This window comes from Crocodylus porosus, unplaced genomic scaffold, assembly GCF_001723895.1.
Source record: "Crocodylus porosus isolate Cpor-Errol unplaced genomic scaffold, CroPor_comp1, whole genome shotgun sequence".
Lineage (NCBI taxonomy): Eukaryota > Metazoa > Chordata > Crocodylia > Crocodylidae > Crocodylus > Crocodylus porosus.
In genome coordinates, this window is record NW_017728949.1 from 1,577,736 (window position 1) to 1,594,310 (window position 16,575).

The following is a 16,575-nucleotide window of genomic DNA, read 5'->3' on the forward strand; positions in this document are numbered from 1 at the left end:
GAGGTGTGAGGAGTCCAGAAATAAGCTGCTTTTCACAACAGGTCTTTCACTCTGGGCAGGCCCCATGGAAATGCAAATACTGTATAAAGTTATGGTTGTCTACTATAACTCCTTACCTCACACACTAAGGAGGAGCAGCAACGGGTATCCCTGAGAGGTGTGCAGCTATCGCCACAGGCCACTGACCAGAGTTGTGATTTGGAAAGTCCTGGGGAGAGCCAGCAGGCCATACGGGTGCATTCCACAGGCATCTCCCTACTGCTAAACCCTTGTTGTTGGCCAATGCTGCTGGCCCCAAGTCCAGCATGATGTAGGACCAAAGCAGCGCAGCAGACAGGCCACATGGTGATGGATGCATCTGCTTCCTCCTGCTCCTTTTTCTGTGAGGACAATATGATACAGTGCCAACATGATCCAAATCAAGTGACCTCCCTTTTCTTCCAGAAGCATTAAACTGAACCATTACACTTTTATCCAACCTGGAAGTTTTGTTTAAATATTCATGATGGAGAACAAAAGACATCATGAAAACAAAACTTGAAACATGTGTCTGGGTGATGTTTTAGTGATGCTCTGCTCTGAAAAGTGACCAAGCAAAAAAGATGCCCTCTTACTCCCTTGTGTACATTCAAATAAAAGCTTATTATTCCTTTGTGAGGTCTACTGGGTCACTACAAGACAGGGAGCCAGACTGCTTCCTGGCCGACGCACCATGCTCTACAAACAGACAACTCTATTAATCACATCCCAGTTGCAGAACTGTATTTGACCTTTAGCTTACACTTCTCTTCTGTAGTGCTGTTGCACTGATGTACCCAACATCAACAACAGAACGTACTCAGTCAGTACAGGCTAAGCAAAGGCAATATTTGGCTATCACAAATGCTATTACCGATCATGTTCAGGCCTGGAGAAATCCTGTTTGCCATTCAGGTCTCCAAGGTTCTTCACAGGGCATCTTTACTTCTTACGTGAAGATAGAACACAATCCATCTAGAGTCATCAAGAGATGACAGATGTTGAAATCCTTTGGTAGCTGGTACAAGACAGGCTAATCCCTGGTTTTGGAAAACTAGTACTATACAAGGGTATGCCAGGCACTGAGGGGCCAGCTGATCCACTGCCTGAGGGCTCAGCTGTCTTTTTAACAGGATGTTCTGACTTTAGGATTTTTGACAAGTTGATGGAATGGATTAACAGACCTGCAATGTTTATGTTTCACTCAGAATCTGTGTTAATTTTAAGCCACTTTGTAAGGAAGCACCTTTCCTCATACAAAAGATGCTAGAGATTCCTCTAAGGCTAGCTGACAGATCTCATCCTCAATGCAAGCACCTGGCTTGCTCTTGCGGCTGGGATTGGGGAAAACAAAAAAAAGTCAGTTTTACTGGGGAATCAAAAGAAATTGAGAGACCTGAAGAGTGCAATGCCTTCTCACCAGAGGAAGGCAAGTGACCAGGCAGAGCTCTGGCCACAGACTGAAGTCCAGACAGCCTACTTTGTGTTTGGAAAAAAAAAATCTAGGTGTAAAAACATTAAGAATCAGCAGTTTGAAACCAAATAAACTGGATTTTTGGACCCTGCTTTCCCCTTCTGCATCATTTTTGGTGGGACTCTCAAATCCATTTCTTCCTGTTAGTCGCATCCCACAGGTGTGAAGTGGAGCCCTCAATGGTAAAGAGAAACAAGAAATAAGCAGGAGCCAGGGACTGTGTGCGCTCAGTTTAATGCTCTAGATTAGTCTCTCTAAACTGGGGCAGGCAATTATTTAGGCCTGTGGGCCACATAAGGAGTTTTAGGGAACGGTTGTGGGCTCTCCAACAGCTCAAACATCCCTATGTGGGATGGGGCTGTGGACAGCAGCCTCAGGAGGAGCAAGCAGCTCAGCTAGGGTCCCCGCTGCCACCAGCACCACCACCAGGCTGCCTTTCTAGCCCATGGAAGGACTGGAGGTGCTAGCCAGCTTCAGCAACTGGGTGAAGAGGCAGCAACTGGGCAGAAACTACTGCTAGGTGCCAGAAAAAGCAGAATGGGGTGATGGGTATGGCTGCCTCCGTTTTGCCGGTGCTGGTGCTTTCTTACTATGGCTGCCCAGAGCCCATGCTTCTCCCCATTGCTGCCACCTGTGCTGCCTCCAGGCTGCCCCATGCCCTTGGGCCCAGCAGGGAGGAGCTGCAGGGCAGCCCTGGCATAGGCTCCGGGCAGCTGCAGCCAAAAGGCCCCAGCAACAGCAATAAGGTGGTGATCATGCCTACCACTAGGTCCAGCTTTTTCCTAGTGCCCAACAGCAGCTTTTGCTCAGCGCCAGGCTGAGTGCGCAGCCCCAACTCTGGCCGCAGCCTACCTCCCACGGGGGGTTGGGGCAATTACAACACCTGCTCTGGACCCACACACTAGTCATGAGAGGCAGCAGCAGCTGGGCAGAAACTTCTGTTGGGCACTGGGAAAAAGTGAGACTTGGCAGCAGGTGCAGCTGCCTCCCCTTCACTGCTGCAGGGCTCTTCTTGCTGTGGCTGCCCAGAGCCTGCATCAGAGATCCCCTCCTCACCACCACTGCCCTGCTGGGTCTTAGACTGGGTCCGTGCACAAGTCCTGGTTGGTCTCCATGGGGCTGGTGGCAGTGGCAGCCAGAAGGAGCTGCTGCTGCTGGGGCTGCCAGGAAGTGGGAGTCCAGTCCAGCCATGGAGCAGCCCCAGCTCTGCTGTATGCCTGGGAGTGGCAGAATGTGCTACAGGCCGGACAAAATCCCTCTGCAGGCTAGATCTGGCCTGCAGACCATATTTTGCTCACTCATACACTAAAAACTCTAGAAAATTTCTACCTTTGACCTCCAAATGAGCAAAAATGGGCTCTTAGCTGCAGACAGCAAGGTGTAACGGACAAATAGGAGACCTGATGAAGGATTTACGTTCCAAATCAGGCCAAACGTACAGAGGTAGACATGACTGAAGGGGGAAAAAAAAAAAAAAATCAATTAAATCAAAGCCTGACCAGAGAGACTCTTCTACTTGGAGACAGAAAGCTGGGCTAGCTTTGTAAAATCCTCAGTCTATTCCTTCTACCTATTTGTAGATGGAGAAATCCCATTCTCAGAACAGGACAGGAGATGGGAACTGAACCCTAAGCAGTGAAAGAAGACATGCATAAAAGGTTAGAAAGGGAATGGGAAAGACTGAAAAAAAGGAGTTAAACAGGTGCTAAAAATCCTTAAACACAGAGACCGTAATAGATTGACAGGGAAATCTCAAGTTTAACTTACCATACTAAAGAAAGGGCAATTTGCTTCATTTGGAAATCAGTGAGTGCTATCCTCTTAAATCATAAGTACCCAGCATATTGACAGGCAATGTTTGATGAATGAATGACTGTTTTCGTAATATAAAATCATTCAAGTAAAATTGGGTGTTACTGAAACACTGGTGCACTGATAAAGATTTTTTTGGGCTGATACTCATTAATGAGCCATGTTGGCCGATACCAATCCGATTGCCCATATGCAGCCTGGCAGCTTAGAACAGGGACAGGCAATTATTTTGGGCAGAGGGCCGCTTACTGGGTTTTGGCAAGCCACTGAGGGCTGTGTGACAGGTAGCCCAGGGCAGATAAATATTAATTTTCTAAATTTTTTAGGGGCCCTGCAGGCCTGATACAATGGCCTGGCAGGCCACACCTGGCTTCTGGGCTGCATTTTGCCCACCTCTGGCTTAGAAAGTAGCATTCAGCTGATAAGTCTGTTGAGGGGGAAGGGGCATGTGAGGAGTGCAGAGAGGTCCCTGAGGTGAGGGAGGGAGTGGGGCTAGGGCAGGCGCTCCCCAGTTGGCTCAGGCAGGGCACAGAACAGTGCCAGCTGCTCATTTGGGAGGCAGATCCTGCCACTACGTGCACCCAGGAGGAGCCATGGGGGGTGTTTGTCCCTTGGATCTGTGCACAGGGTAAGGGTGGTGTGCTGTTGCAGGCTGGGGCCGGAGGCAGAATTGCCGGGCACTTCCCAATGCGGTGGCTGGGCCACGGCTGTGCTCCTGGGAGGGGAGCTACGGGGTCAGCTGTGGCCACCTCAGAATTTGCCATAGCTTCCCTGTAACCTCCCCTCCCAGTGCTGTTGTCCCCCTGCCAAGAAGACCCAGCACCGCTTCTGGGATCAGCTGCAGCCTGCCCTTGTCCTATGCAGAGATCCGGGGGGCACATGCCACCTGTGGCTCAGTGCACATAGTGCTGGGATGCCTCCTCCCTGCCCCCCCCATGCCCCACCTCAGCTGGGCAATGCCATCCCCACTCCCTCCTTCACTGCAGGAGCCTTGATCTGTACCCTTCCTCCCGAACAGATTTGTCAGCCAGATGCTGTTCTCTAAGCTTCTGGGCCGGCTGTGTGCATGCTGCGGCTGCATGCACATACATGGCATTAAAAAAAAAAAAAAAAAAAAATTAGTCACATCAGGCAAAAAAGCCGATTGCATACCGATACGGTATGGACTGATGTACTGCTGTACCTCTTATCTTTTAGTATATGCGCTTAAAAAGGGCTTCATTACTGTTGTTTTACCACTTGAACCATTTTTTATTTTAAATCTGACATTTGCGTTTTGCCTCTCTAATCACACAGGTTGTAGCCATGATCTTCAGCTGCAACACCTCATTAAACACAATTCTGGGCCTTTCAAGTATTGACTTTTTTTTAAATTTTTTTTTTTTAAAAGGGAGATACCCAAAGCCAGCACATACCTGCACATATGAAGCTCTGGGAATCCAGGCCTTTCTCCATGGGGATGGCCACCAGGTATTGTAACAGAAAGCCATTTTCCTTTACGATATTTTTCAGGACTACTTGGGAATTTCCATCTAAATTGCCACCAAGTGTCAGCGCTTCCTCTGCAGTTTCTAGGTATGAAGTTAGTACTCTACGAACAAGCCCCCTCCATAGTGCAGCCTCTTCAGCATTCTCTGCTTGTAGCTTTAAGATGGCTTTTGAGGTTATAACCTTGAAAAACGCAGGCCCACCAAGACTTGTATCTGGAAGAATATCCTGGATGGTCTCTATTCCATAGCTGTTGCTTAAAGTTTTTTCATCGTTTCTTACTCTAAAGCATTTTAAAGCTTCTAATGATAAGGAAAAAATAGAAGGAACCCAAGCTTTATCTACCTCCAAATAAAGAACTGATTCTTTAACTGCATCTAATTCTGGTGGCTTAGAGGATGTCCAGTCAAGGACATCTCTAGATTTGTCATTGTACTGAAGAAGTGCTGCTGAGTTACTGAGTTCTGGTTGTCCTTCAAGGGTGTCTTCTGGATACTCAAGGGTCTCCCAGGCTTCCTCCTGCTGAGGCCTGCATTTTTGCAGTGCCTCATGTATCCTGTCTAGCCAGTCCTCAGCTTCATCCTGGGAAGGAGCTCGCAAGCATAACTTCTTACCCGAGAAAACCAGCTCAAAACGCCCATCACTGTGAGCCATGCCCAGCGACTCGCACCGCAGCAGGGAACAATTCTCAACACAAACCCGTTCTTCATGGTCCACAAAGAGGCGGAGTTCCAGTGGTGATAACTCACAGAAGAACTCTTTCCAGATACCCATTGCTCCTCTCCTCTCCAGGTTGCCCAGTTTCAGGAGACCACGGAATGGATTAGGAAGGCCTTTGGGAAAGACAAGGCTTTTCAGTGTAACTGGAAATAAATTTCAATGGAAAGGGTGGTAGAAACACCAACAAATCCATTCACACTAGCGGAGTGTTTCTCAAACAGTGGGTTGTGTCCCAAAAGTGGGTTGCAAGAATACATGAAAGGATTGTGAACAAACTTGAAAAATGGATTCTCCTTTAAAGGAGAAAAATGTCGGAAACTGTGGCTTTTCCCTTGCTGGCTGGCAGAGTTCCAGCCTGCTTGAAGCTGCTTGGGGCTTCCCCTATGCCCAACACCTCCCCCCACACACAGGGGTCTGGGGGGCAGGAGTGAGAGGCACTGGCCACCTATGTCTACAGATGGGTCCTGGTACAAAAAAAGGTTGAGAACCACTGCACCAGTCCACAGCTACTGGCATTCAAGTTATTCAAAAGACACAGGCAAATTGATTGAAAAGCACCTTATTTTCCACTGTCCTGTGTTTTGTTTCATCACTGATACCAGTGCAAAATGCATGTAAAACCTGCAAATCAGAATAACAACTCTGTACTCGCTTTATATCAATGACAATATGGGAGGCCTTGCACAAGAGAATCAAACCCTACAAATGTGATCTAAGCCAAGGGACAGAAAAGTGTTTAACCTGTTTTTTAACTGACCAGCTCTTGGCACATACCTATTTGCCTGCGATGTACAACACTGAAGCCCTTTTGTTCCTGGTCAGGAGAAGTTTTGGGCTTCCTGGTCTCTGAAGGGGGCAGGCGGGGCCCTTCCAAATCAAGTGCACTGATCAGTTTTGTGGACCAGCCTTGTTCGCTGCCCTCCAGCGAAGGTCCGTTGGCATGAATTGAGCCTTTACTGCTTTCGTCTACAGAAGGTCTGTAGAAATCATCTTCTGAGATCCAGCTCTTTCTTTTCTATTTAAATGAAGAATTTGGATGTTACTGAACTGAAGCCCCAATCCTGCAAACATTCACATTCATGATTAATTTTACTCAGGAACTATTAACTTCAAAAGGACTCCTCACACATAGAAAGCTAAGCATTTACACATGCAAGGTCAGAGTCTAATTGCCTAGGCATAAACAGGAGTACAGTATTTACATTTTAATGAGTTAAAAACTGCTATAAAGTTACAACAGCACTTTTTTTCCTGCCTAGCTAATTACATCTCTGTCAGTCCTGCCTCAGGGATCATAACGACAAGTTGTCACCTTCTTATGCAATGCAAATACTTGCACAATATTTTTTACCAGTTAGTCAGGGTGGAAGCTGTCACTGTCCATCCAAAAGCCTGAGGAATCCTTCACTTATCTCACCATGACCACAGAAACTACTTTGCTCAGGAGTGGATGACTGAAATTCCATCTGCGGCCAGTTACCCTTTGTGCTGCTCTATAGAGCTCTAGGAATAAGCACTGGCATTAAGTCTGCAGCCACCCTGGGCTGCTGCCAGTTACCTGCTCGCCTGCTGAACTGCTTTACTGAGTTTGGGCCTGAGCTTAAAGTTTATCATATAAGAAAAAAAATTCATCAAGCTGACCGCATTGCTTTAAATACAATTATACAACAATATGCATCCACAGCAATGCCTTTTCAGTTCTACTGACTTTGAGAAGCCCCCAAATTTGCATCAACTGGTTCTTCTTTACCCCAAGTGTTATTGATGCATTCAAAGTACTGCAGGACAACTTTAATTTAATACAAGCCACATGGTTTTGCCCTCATCATATGACATTAATCTTGATATAATACAATTGTATTTTCCACCATTAATTCCCAGGACCACTATAAGCACTCTGTAAGAGTGCTTTACTATTTTAAGAGAGTCTCAGGGCTGAATTTACTGAAACCTGCACATTTTGGACAGCAAGGGGGGAAGGGGCCAGAGGAAATGGGGGAGGGACAGGGGAAGGGGCCAGAAAAAATAGCAGCTGTCATGGTGCTGGCTAAAGCTGCAACTGCTGCTCCTTGCGTTGTTGCTGCCACCATGTCTCAGGGCACAGAGCTATTCAGTTATGCCTCTGCTCATAGCTAAACCATCTGGTCTTGGTTACATGCTTCCCCCTTTGATGCACCAAATTGTTATTCTACCTCCTCTTTTAACCCATCTGGCAATAAGGATTTTTGCTGCTACTGAGCTGAGGATTCTTACTGCTACAAGAAGAAGAAAGGGCAGAGCTTGATTTCAGATGCCAACCTGAATTTGAGACACCGGCCCTTCATAAAACTCATTTTTACTTGCAATTTTGCTGGCTCTTGTGTGCACATCATCCATGGTGTCCAATTAGTCCCACCTTAAGAGTGGAACTGTGCTATAAGTTTAATGACAGGTCTGAAAAGCACCTTTCCTTAACTTGTTGGGGTTACTCAGAAAAGAATATAAAGAGTAAACAGGGCTAGTGTCTGGACCTTTGACTCTTCAGATGAAATAAGGCTTTCCAGGGGGAGGTGGGAAGGAGGGTGGGGGTGAAAAAGCAAAACTCAATATACAGTTTTCTCATCGACTCTGAGTACATCCCAAAGCATGTATCCAATGATCTATTTGAGTGGTGCCCTGTATCACTCAGAGCTCACAGAATAGGTATAAGGCATTATGAACAATAATCTTGCTCCTGACAAGTTTAACGTCCAGTTCCTTTCATCAGATACTACTGCATTTTATAGTGAACTTAAGAGCCTGAGTATAAGAAATGCTAAGTACTCACAGTTCTCTCACAGGGAGGCATCTACCTTCCATCAAACTGCTGGCTGTGTTATAAGCAACACGTAAAAAACTGAAAATAATCTGGGAACTCCAGATCCTTTAGTCTGAGCTCTATTAGTATGCGGAGGGCAAATGTTGAAGGAACTAATTTAGATGTGAAAAAAAGGATAAAACATGAGTTAATCAAACTCAAGACTGTACCAGACCAACTTCCTCTCTTTCTTTGAAACAGATTTTTCTAAACAAAGGAAATACAGATCAAATCTATTGGGACTTCAGTAAAGCACATCATATTATGACGTGCGATACATTTTTAGTTACATTTGGGTAGATATGATTTAGTGCAAAACCTACATGATAAAGCAAGCATTGAACTAGAGAGGAAATGACAATCTGTGGTAAAAAGGAAAATAACACGTGGAAGGATAGTTGAATCATTCAAGGATAGATGTGGGGACCAATCTGATTCAACACTTGCTATTTGTGACAGGTACAAAATGTTAAGAGCACACTAATGAAATCTGCTGGCATCACAAACTTGGAAGGCATCGTCAACAGAGAAAAGGACTGGCATAGGTTTCAGAAAGAACTGGATAATCTTGAAGACTGAGGTAAAAGAAGTCAAATGAAACTTTAGTATGAAATGCAAGGTGATGCACTTGGGGATGAGTAAGATTTGTTTTTCCTTCAAGCTGTAAGCTCATGATTGCAAGTGACAGAAGAGGAGAAATATGCAGGTGCATTAGTTGATCACAGGGAGGCTGTAAGCCACTAATGTGACTGAGTTATAAAAAAGGCAATTGTGATCCTAGGTTGTAACAAATGAAATATTGCCAGGAAAAGTAGTGGCACATTAATAGTATAGCATGAGGCCCTCATTACACCCGATTCATGTACAATACTGGTCCTCCTTGTTCAGGAAAGAGGCATTCTAGCTGGATGAGATGTGTAACAGGGCTACTCCAATCACCAGATGATCTTAATCCGAGATGACTTGAAAGCTTGGCTTGTTTAACCTTGCAAAACAATGGCTGGGAGGGGATACAGCCCTTTCCTAGAGCTACTTCAAAGAGAAGGATAAACCCCAGAGTAGCAGAAGAACTATTTAAGCAAAAAAACAAAATTAACACAAATGAACACAAAAATAAATGGCTGGAGATTGGCCACAACTTTTTTTGTTGGAAATTAGAAGAACATTCCTTACCACAGAAGTGCAATTTTGTAAATGCCTCCTAAATCAGAGAAGCAGGGCCAAAAATCCTTAGATAATCTCAGATGATGCATGGCAAGTTTTCTTAAGATTTTATATTATGTGGTGGCCTACAATAGCTGGGGACTGGTGTCTACAACTCAGGGAGTTCTTCTAGGCTGATACTCCTAGGACCCATGACCACTATGTTGTCCCATCGAGCTTTCAAGAGCCTTTGTGTTTTGATAGTGAGCTAAATCATGCATGGGAAAACACTATGCTTTCTCAGTGATTCCCTGACAAGCACAAGGGAGACAGTATGCAGACAGGTTGTTAACTCTAGAATCAGAAATGAAGCTTGAACCCATGACTCATGCAAAACAGCAGGTGTGCACACGATGGAATTTCCTGTTGACAGCTACACCGCTGGGAGCAGAAGTGACGGGGCTACTGTCTGACTGCTTGAAAACGTTTAAATACCAACGAGAGCTTTGCTTAAGTATGACATGAAGCATATCCAAAGAGCATCAGGAAAGAATGGCAGGCCATGAGATGGGATTAAACAAAGGCCAGTTTAACTTGATTATATGAAAACGTTTCCTAAATGCAGAAGGCCGTGGATTGTTCGAGTTCAGCCAGTGAAAATAATGGAAACCTGTGACTTTTGATATTTAAACTAAACTGAGCAATGTAGAGAACAATCCTACTCTGGGAACCTAGCTGATACTCTTCATGGGTAAATCATGATTCATTTGTGTCCAGACACTGCTTTCTCTCTCTGGACTATAAATTAAGGGGAGCTATTTTGTCACTTGTTATGGAATACCAATGGCCAGACCACTCTGTCACATTATATTTAAGGTTATACACTTCCCAGCAGAGCTCAGCACTCAGCAGTGGCTACGGACAACAAGACAAAGTCCTACCCTTATCCTCCCTGCCCAGAAAACATTTGGAACCATTTGGGAGGCAAGCTGCAGCCTATTCATTCCGCAAACTTCTGGTGGTCCATTTGCCATGTAATACTTAGCTGCACTCAACTTCTCCGGAGGTTGGTTCAACAACGTGACTTTCAGCTACAGTAGGGCATGCATTGAGCAAACTATTCCTTTTGTTACAACTTGGTAGTGGACCCTCCCTGTGCATATGACCTGTTTCTATGGATAGTCTGTGTCTGGGGTGAAACTTAAAAGAACAACAACCCAGCAATTCCTGTGGTCTTTCACAGAACATGCTTTTTGTACTTCCTAAATATTTTCCACGCTTGATTAGCTGCAAAGAATATGGAACAAGAATTCTAGCACCTACTGAACCAGGTGTTGTTGGTGAAAGGAATCCTGTCACCAGGCTACGGTCCTCTTGGGTTTCCTTCTGATCATTTATCTCACTGGTTTCATCTTTATCTTCTCCATTGACAATGCAAAGCTGTTTAGACGAATCGGCGTCTGCTACATCGGTGCATTTTATGACTGGCTGAGGCAATAAATGGATTCCTGCAACATCTGAGACAGGAGCTGGTATCCTACTGTTTTTCGTTGAAATGGTTGTATGTGTAGGTTGCGGGTTATCTGTGACAGGAAGTGATTCTGAATATGCGGAGTTCTCAGATGTTGCATTACAATGCAAGTGAGTGGTATCAGAAACAGGAGGACAGGTGGTCTGTGACAGGGAAGACTCTGATGGGTTCAGAATTAGCAGTCTTTCAGCAGATTCAGAGTTTTGCTGGGCTTTGCTGAATTCTGACAATACCCTGAAAATAAAATGTAAGCAACAAAAATGGTGAATGGAACAAATAAAGTCTGCTTGTAGCAAGAGACTGTAAGTATCACTGGTTCCCAAAGGCTTGAAGTTGTCACATCATTATTACACCTGCTGGAAAAACAGGTCTCCCTATGGTTTCAGCCTCTAAAGTGCTATACAGCTACAATCCCCCAGGCTATTTGTATGATTATAATAAATCTACATTGTGTCTAACAGTATCCTGCTGTGCAGGGACGAGAGGAGCTAAAGCCTTGAAACCCACCACGTAGCAGACCCTTAGAGATGATGTAGCGAGGAGACCCAAACAGAACAGGTACGTTGCCACTGTGCCAACCAGAGCCTAGATTTTCCCTACCATAGTTTAATTTTTCTTTTTAGAAAGTACTGTGCATCTAAGCCCAGAAGTACTTGAATATTGAGGATTTTACTTCCAAATTAATCATATTTGGAATATACTTGTGATTTTTTTTTTATTCCTGTGATTCATTATTTTAAACTGCTGTTTCATATAGATCCCGCAGAAGGAGAGCTTTGCTATTTTGGGGGATTGTGTACCGCAGCTTTGTACCAGCACTCTGATCAAAGTACGTGCACAGTGGTGATGTGCTTGTCAAAAGTCCAATAGCGTGTCACAGCTCTGGATGCTTATTAGCAGAGTAGCCCTGGCCGCAAAAAAGATTACGCTATGTCTGCTTGCTATCAATTACACCTAAATCAAAACAGCTCAGTTAAAACTTGAATCTACATTTTTCCATCATTAACTTAAATCAGATGGGTTTTTCCAAAATCATCACAAAAAAATACAAAAGCCTTTGGAATCTAAAAACCAACACACAATGTAGTTAAGCAAGATCACTGATAGCTAAGGAAGAACAGACTTCAATGCTTGTCCAGACCTGGCTGAATTTTTCTGGGTAAATAATCTGTTTCCTCCAAAACTGCCATTTTTGAATGGTCTTAAACAGTTTGTGAATTCCAGATGAATTTAGCAAATAGATTAGGCCATTCCCCACAAGTGAACTGAAATAATTTTATACTTCAACATTTTCAGAATTACAGGTTTTGACTTTTCATTTCAAAACGATTTTTTCATAACAAAAAATTGCCTATTTCTAAAAAGGTATAAAAGTCCAACTTTGGGGGCTGACCTAGAACAAAATATTTCCTTTTCACTAAGAAAACCAAAGAATTGTTTCAGGCCAATACAGAACAACAACAACAACAACAACAACAACAAAATCTCGTTTTTCAGTTTGACCAGCAAACTGAATAATCAATTATCCACAAAGCTCTGCTCTAGTCTAGTCGAATTATGCTGGCCTTCCCTGCTGGCAGCAGCCAAAGCTTGCCTTCTGTTAGGGAATTACATACATCTGACATGACAATAGCCAGAAAGTCACTTCTGACTACTGTTTGTTTTAAAACCAAACAACAAAAGCAGAGTTGCTACAAGAACATCCCAAAGCTCACTCTAGTTAGGACGAGAGTAGACTACTGTCCTTTTCATTTTCATGGTGACAGTGAAACTATTTCCTGTCTATCTGTGGTTTGGTACAATCTGCAGGGATTCTCTGTTCTGATGGGAAAAACCATTCAGAAGAATAAAATCAAAAGGATTTAAAAAATAAACCACAGCAGCAAAGTATCTTTACAGAGTGTAAAAAGTGCAGCTGCTTTTTTTCAGTAAATTAATCAACAGAAATCAGAATTTTTCCCTACTTCATAGAGTCTCAAAATAGCAACACGTGAAAAATTTGGAGGATCTGCAATCCCAGAACTCCTACCAGACAAGAGAGACCTCACAAGTTAATCGCCCAGTGATCGTCCTATGAGAAACTGATTGGATCATGTCTAGCTAAACAGGCAATCATTCTGTTTGGAAGAAGACTCCAGCCAACTCTTGCAGTCAACTCATGTTTTCTTTTTGCCTTTCAAATGCTCCATCAGGAAAAAGGGGTGTAGGTTGTAGCTGTGTTAGTCTAAGGACATAAGCAGACAAGGTTCTTTGGGTGAATCTGATATCTTTTATTAGACCAACGAAAATAACTTAAGTTGGTTAAAAAACAAAAAAACCCCCTTACGTTGGTCTAATAAAAGATATCAGATTCACCCAAAGAATCTCGTCTGCCTATCAGGGAAGAGACTCTTTTGAGGTGACATACATGGAACAGAGAAAAATGGGAGTTGCCCTACTTTTGAAAAACTCTTACTGAAGAGCACTCAATCAGATACTCACTCTTGCAGAGATCTGTCCAAATCTTCAGCATTCGCTGTACCTAAGTCAGAGTCACATGACAGAGGCTCCTTACATCTCTCGGGGCTTCTAGGACAATTACCCTGAAAGAGGCTGTCTGAACCAATGCTGGAGGAAAGCTGGGATGAATCTATTGTGTTAAGGCTCAGTGTGGAGCATGTAAGTTTGCTTTTGTGTCCATTTTTACTGATGGGCAGTATTGGGGGTTGAACTTCATCAGATCCTGAAGACTGAGAGATCGAGCCCAGTGACTCCCTCCTCCGGGGTTCAGAACTGGAGGACGTGAGTGGCTCTGGAAGCTCCGAAAAAGGACAAAGACCAGACAAGGACAAGGGCGTTACAGTCCACTCATTTAAAACTGCTGATTTATAGGACAGGTCAAAGGTCAACGATGTTAATCCCTGCAAATAGCTAAGGAGAAATTCACATTCCTCTGCATCCAGTAGCAGGGCTGTTGACTGATAATATTCAGGCAGCCTGGACTTTTCATTTAGCAGTAACTTCATGTAACACTCCATGAGGCCATCGTTCAATGCAAGCCTTAGCCAAGCACGGCAGCGGCCAACATCAGTGTTGATAAAATGTAAATGCTCCAGCTCTGAAATTATATTTCTAGGGAGAAAAAAGAACAGAACATGTGAACAGGTGCAGCTTCCAGAAGCATCACAATGTACATGCTTGTATGAGACAGGTACATGTAATCAAAGCAAAGACTACAGGAAGGACTGGGATTGGGAGATGGGTGGGCGAGGCAGCTCAAGGGCAGATGATGATACAATGTGTGCGCACGGAAAAGGGGTCCTTAATTCTTGTATTTGGCCTGCACAGTCCATCACTGAATTACTAGCTGTTGATCACGTTTCATTCCTCTTTTCTAATCAAGAGGAATTGGGTTCACTGAAAACTGATAAAGTCATTTTTTCCCACACAGAAAATTGGTGTTTTGATTTTTGTTTAGCACAAAGCGTCCATTATACACCCAAACACCAAATGCCCCAAAGATGAATTATTATGATTCAGAAATGATGCTGCTTTCTGACAGGTGTCCTGTATCCCATTCTTCTCTGTGACATGGGCTTTTCAGCTGGACTACATCCAACATAAGACATAGCCTCTCCTTTCCAAAAGTAAGGGAGAGGAGTTGGGGTGAAATCCCACCAATTTGGCTCCTGGGACGTGGCTAGAGGATTTTCTCTTATTTACAGAGCTGGGTATTCATTTATAATGGCAAGGAACAAACCCTTGTTTTGTTTTGTTTTTTGTGAATGACAGCTTAGAATTTTCAGACTTCTAAAATATGACAAAAATTGCTGACACTCAAAAACCCCAACCTGGATCCATTCTTTTGTTTTCTAAATGTCAGAGACATTTTGGTTCAGGCTCTGGGAGTGTTTTGCTGTGGTGTTTCAAACTCCTCTGTATACATGGTTCCAGCTTTAGCTCCTGCACATGCTTGGCATCTTAACTGAAGCCACCAAGGACAGGACTTTGTTGTGGTCACTCTCAAATAAAAGATTAAAAAATGTTCCTCCCTAGCCCTCAACGAAATCCAAAGATGGCAGGAGTTCTTGAGAACTGAGACTGCAGGCAGAGCCAGCTTTAGAGAAGCTAATGCTCTAGGGGAACTTGTATTTTGGGGGGAGCCACCCCCCAAAGTCAGTGGTGCTGCTGCAGGCAGAGGCAGAGGCATGGGGTGCAGTCCAATGAAGAGGCACAGTGACATGATGGGCCAAGCTGGGGCAAGCACCACCTGCACTGCCTGGCCTGGGTCCTCCTGGGCAGTGGCTGGAGGCAGGGGGTGGGGTGGGATGGGAGAGAGCACTTCTGGGACAGCAGGCTGCTCACATGGGCATGTGCACTTGTGTGGTGTCCCTCTGGGCAGTTAGTCACACTGCCCACCCACAAGGCTGGCTCTGACCACAGGGGATAAGCTATATTTCAGCCACTTGGCACTACAACAGTAATAAAAGTCATGAAATGAATGGCAGCTTCTTGTTTGTTTTCAGAAACAGAGAAGAAAATGTTCCAAGGCATAAAAATATCTCCCAGTGTATGAAAAGGCTCATTTTCTTTCACTTTTTACAACTGAAGAATAACTGAAGGAGTCTGAATAAAGATTTCCACAATAGATGTGTTTAGGCCGAAATTTCAACGGAAGCATTTTGCCCAGAAGACAAACATTACAAAAAAATGACTGGTGTGTGAAAATACTAAATGATAAGAAAAATCTAGGTCTTATCATCAGTATATTTCAGTGTTCTTTACAAAGGAGGTCAGAATCACTATCTACCTTTTACACGTGGGGAAATGAATGCAGAGAGAGAAGAGAAGGACTGGACTTGAGGGTGGTGCCAGCATATAGAACTCCTAAGACTTCCGAGTCCAGTATTCCCTCCGGTAAGAGACAATTTTAAATGAAACACTGTCACCACAAAAGGCTATTGTGTTGAAATGGTATCCCTAAAAATATAATACACAATTTTCTCAGTGGGTTCTTTCATACATATCACACTGTGCTCTGAAATTTCAGAGAGCATAGAATGGTTGCCCATTTATGTAACAGCATTTCTTGGATGGGCAGAGGAGCACTGGACACCGATTGGGACCCAATAAGTATTCTGGCTCTTGTTACCTGTGGTCCATCTACTGCCCAAGGGAGCCAGGTACTACGTAGTGGAGATGAAAACATGTGAGGGAAACTAAAGGCTTTGAGTATTGTTCCTGCCTTAACAAATGTTGTATTAGAGACACAAGTGTTAAGGCCACTTCTTGGCTTATGGCCCATCCCAACAATTCAGGTCTCCCTGAAAGCTCAGCGATTGAAATCTGGAAGCTACAGGCAGGGGAGGGTCAGGTGAGATCCTTTACTCTGGTGCTCACTTCTTTCATTAGCCCAGCACAGCCCAAGTCAGTAGCCTTCATGGGTGCTTTGCAAGGCCCCCAAACTTTAGGTGGAAGAGCTGGAGAGGGCAAGGTGAAAGCTCTTTCAAACTTGCAATGTTCTTTTACCATTTCCTTCAACTGTATGGTTTTTAACATGTGTGTGTACCACAG

At 44.2% G+C, this 16,575-nt stretch overlaps 1 protein-coding gene across 2 annotated transcripts in view; it reads right to left on the reverse strand.

The window, feature by feature from the left end:
- The window catches only part of PLEKHM1 (pleckstrin homology and RUN domain containing M1), a 46,350-nt gene that overhangs the window by 19,574 nt on the left and 10,201 nt on the right, over positions 1 to 16,575 (reverse strand). For both annotated transcript variants that reach the window (XM_019554396.1, XM_019554395.1), the window contains exons 4-7: positions 13,504 to 14,133; positions 10,815 to 11,256; positions 6,287 to 6,527; positions 4,720 to 5,625 (exon numbers count right to left, since the gene is read on the reverse strand). In XM_019554396.1, the coding sequence (XP_019409941.1) occupies positions 4,720 to 5,625; positions 6,287 to 6,527; positions 10,815 to 11,256; positions 13,504 to 14,133 (2,219 nt within the window). The remainder of the gene's footprint in view (positions 1 to 4,719; positions 5,626 to 6,286; positions 6,528 to 10,814; positions 11,257 to 13,503; positions 14,134 to 16,575) is intronic.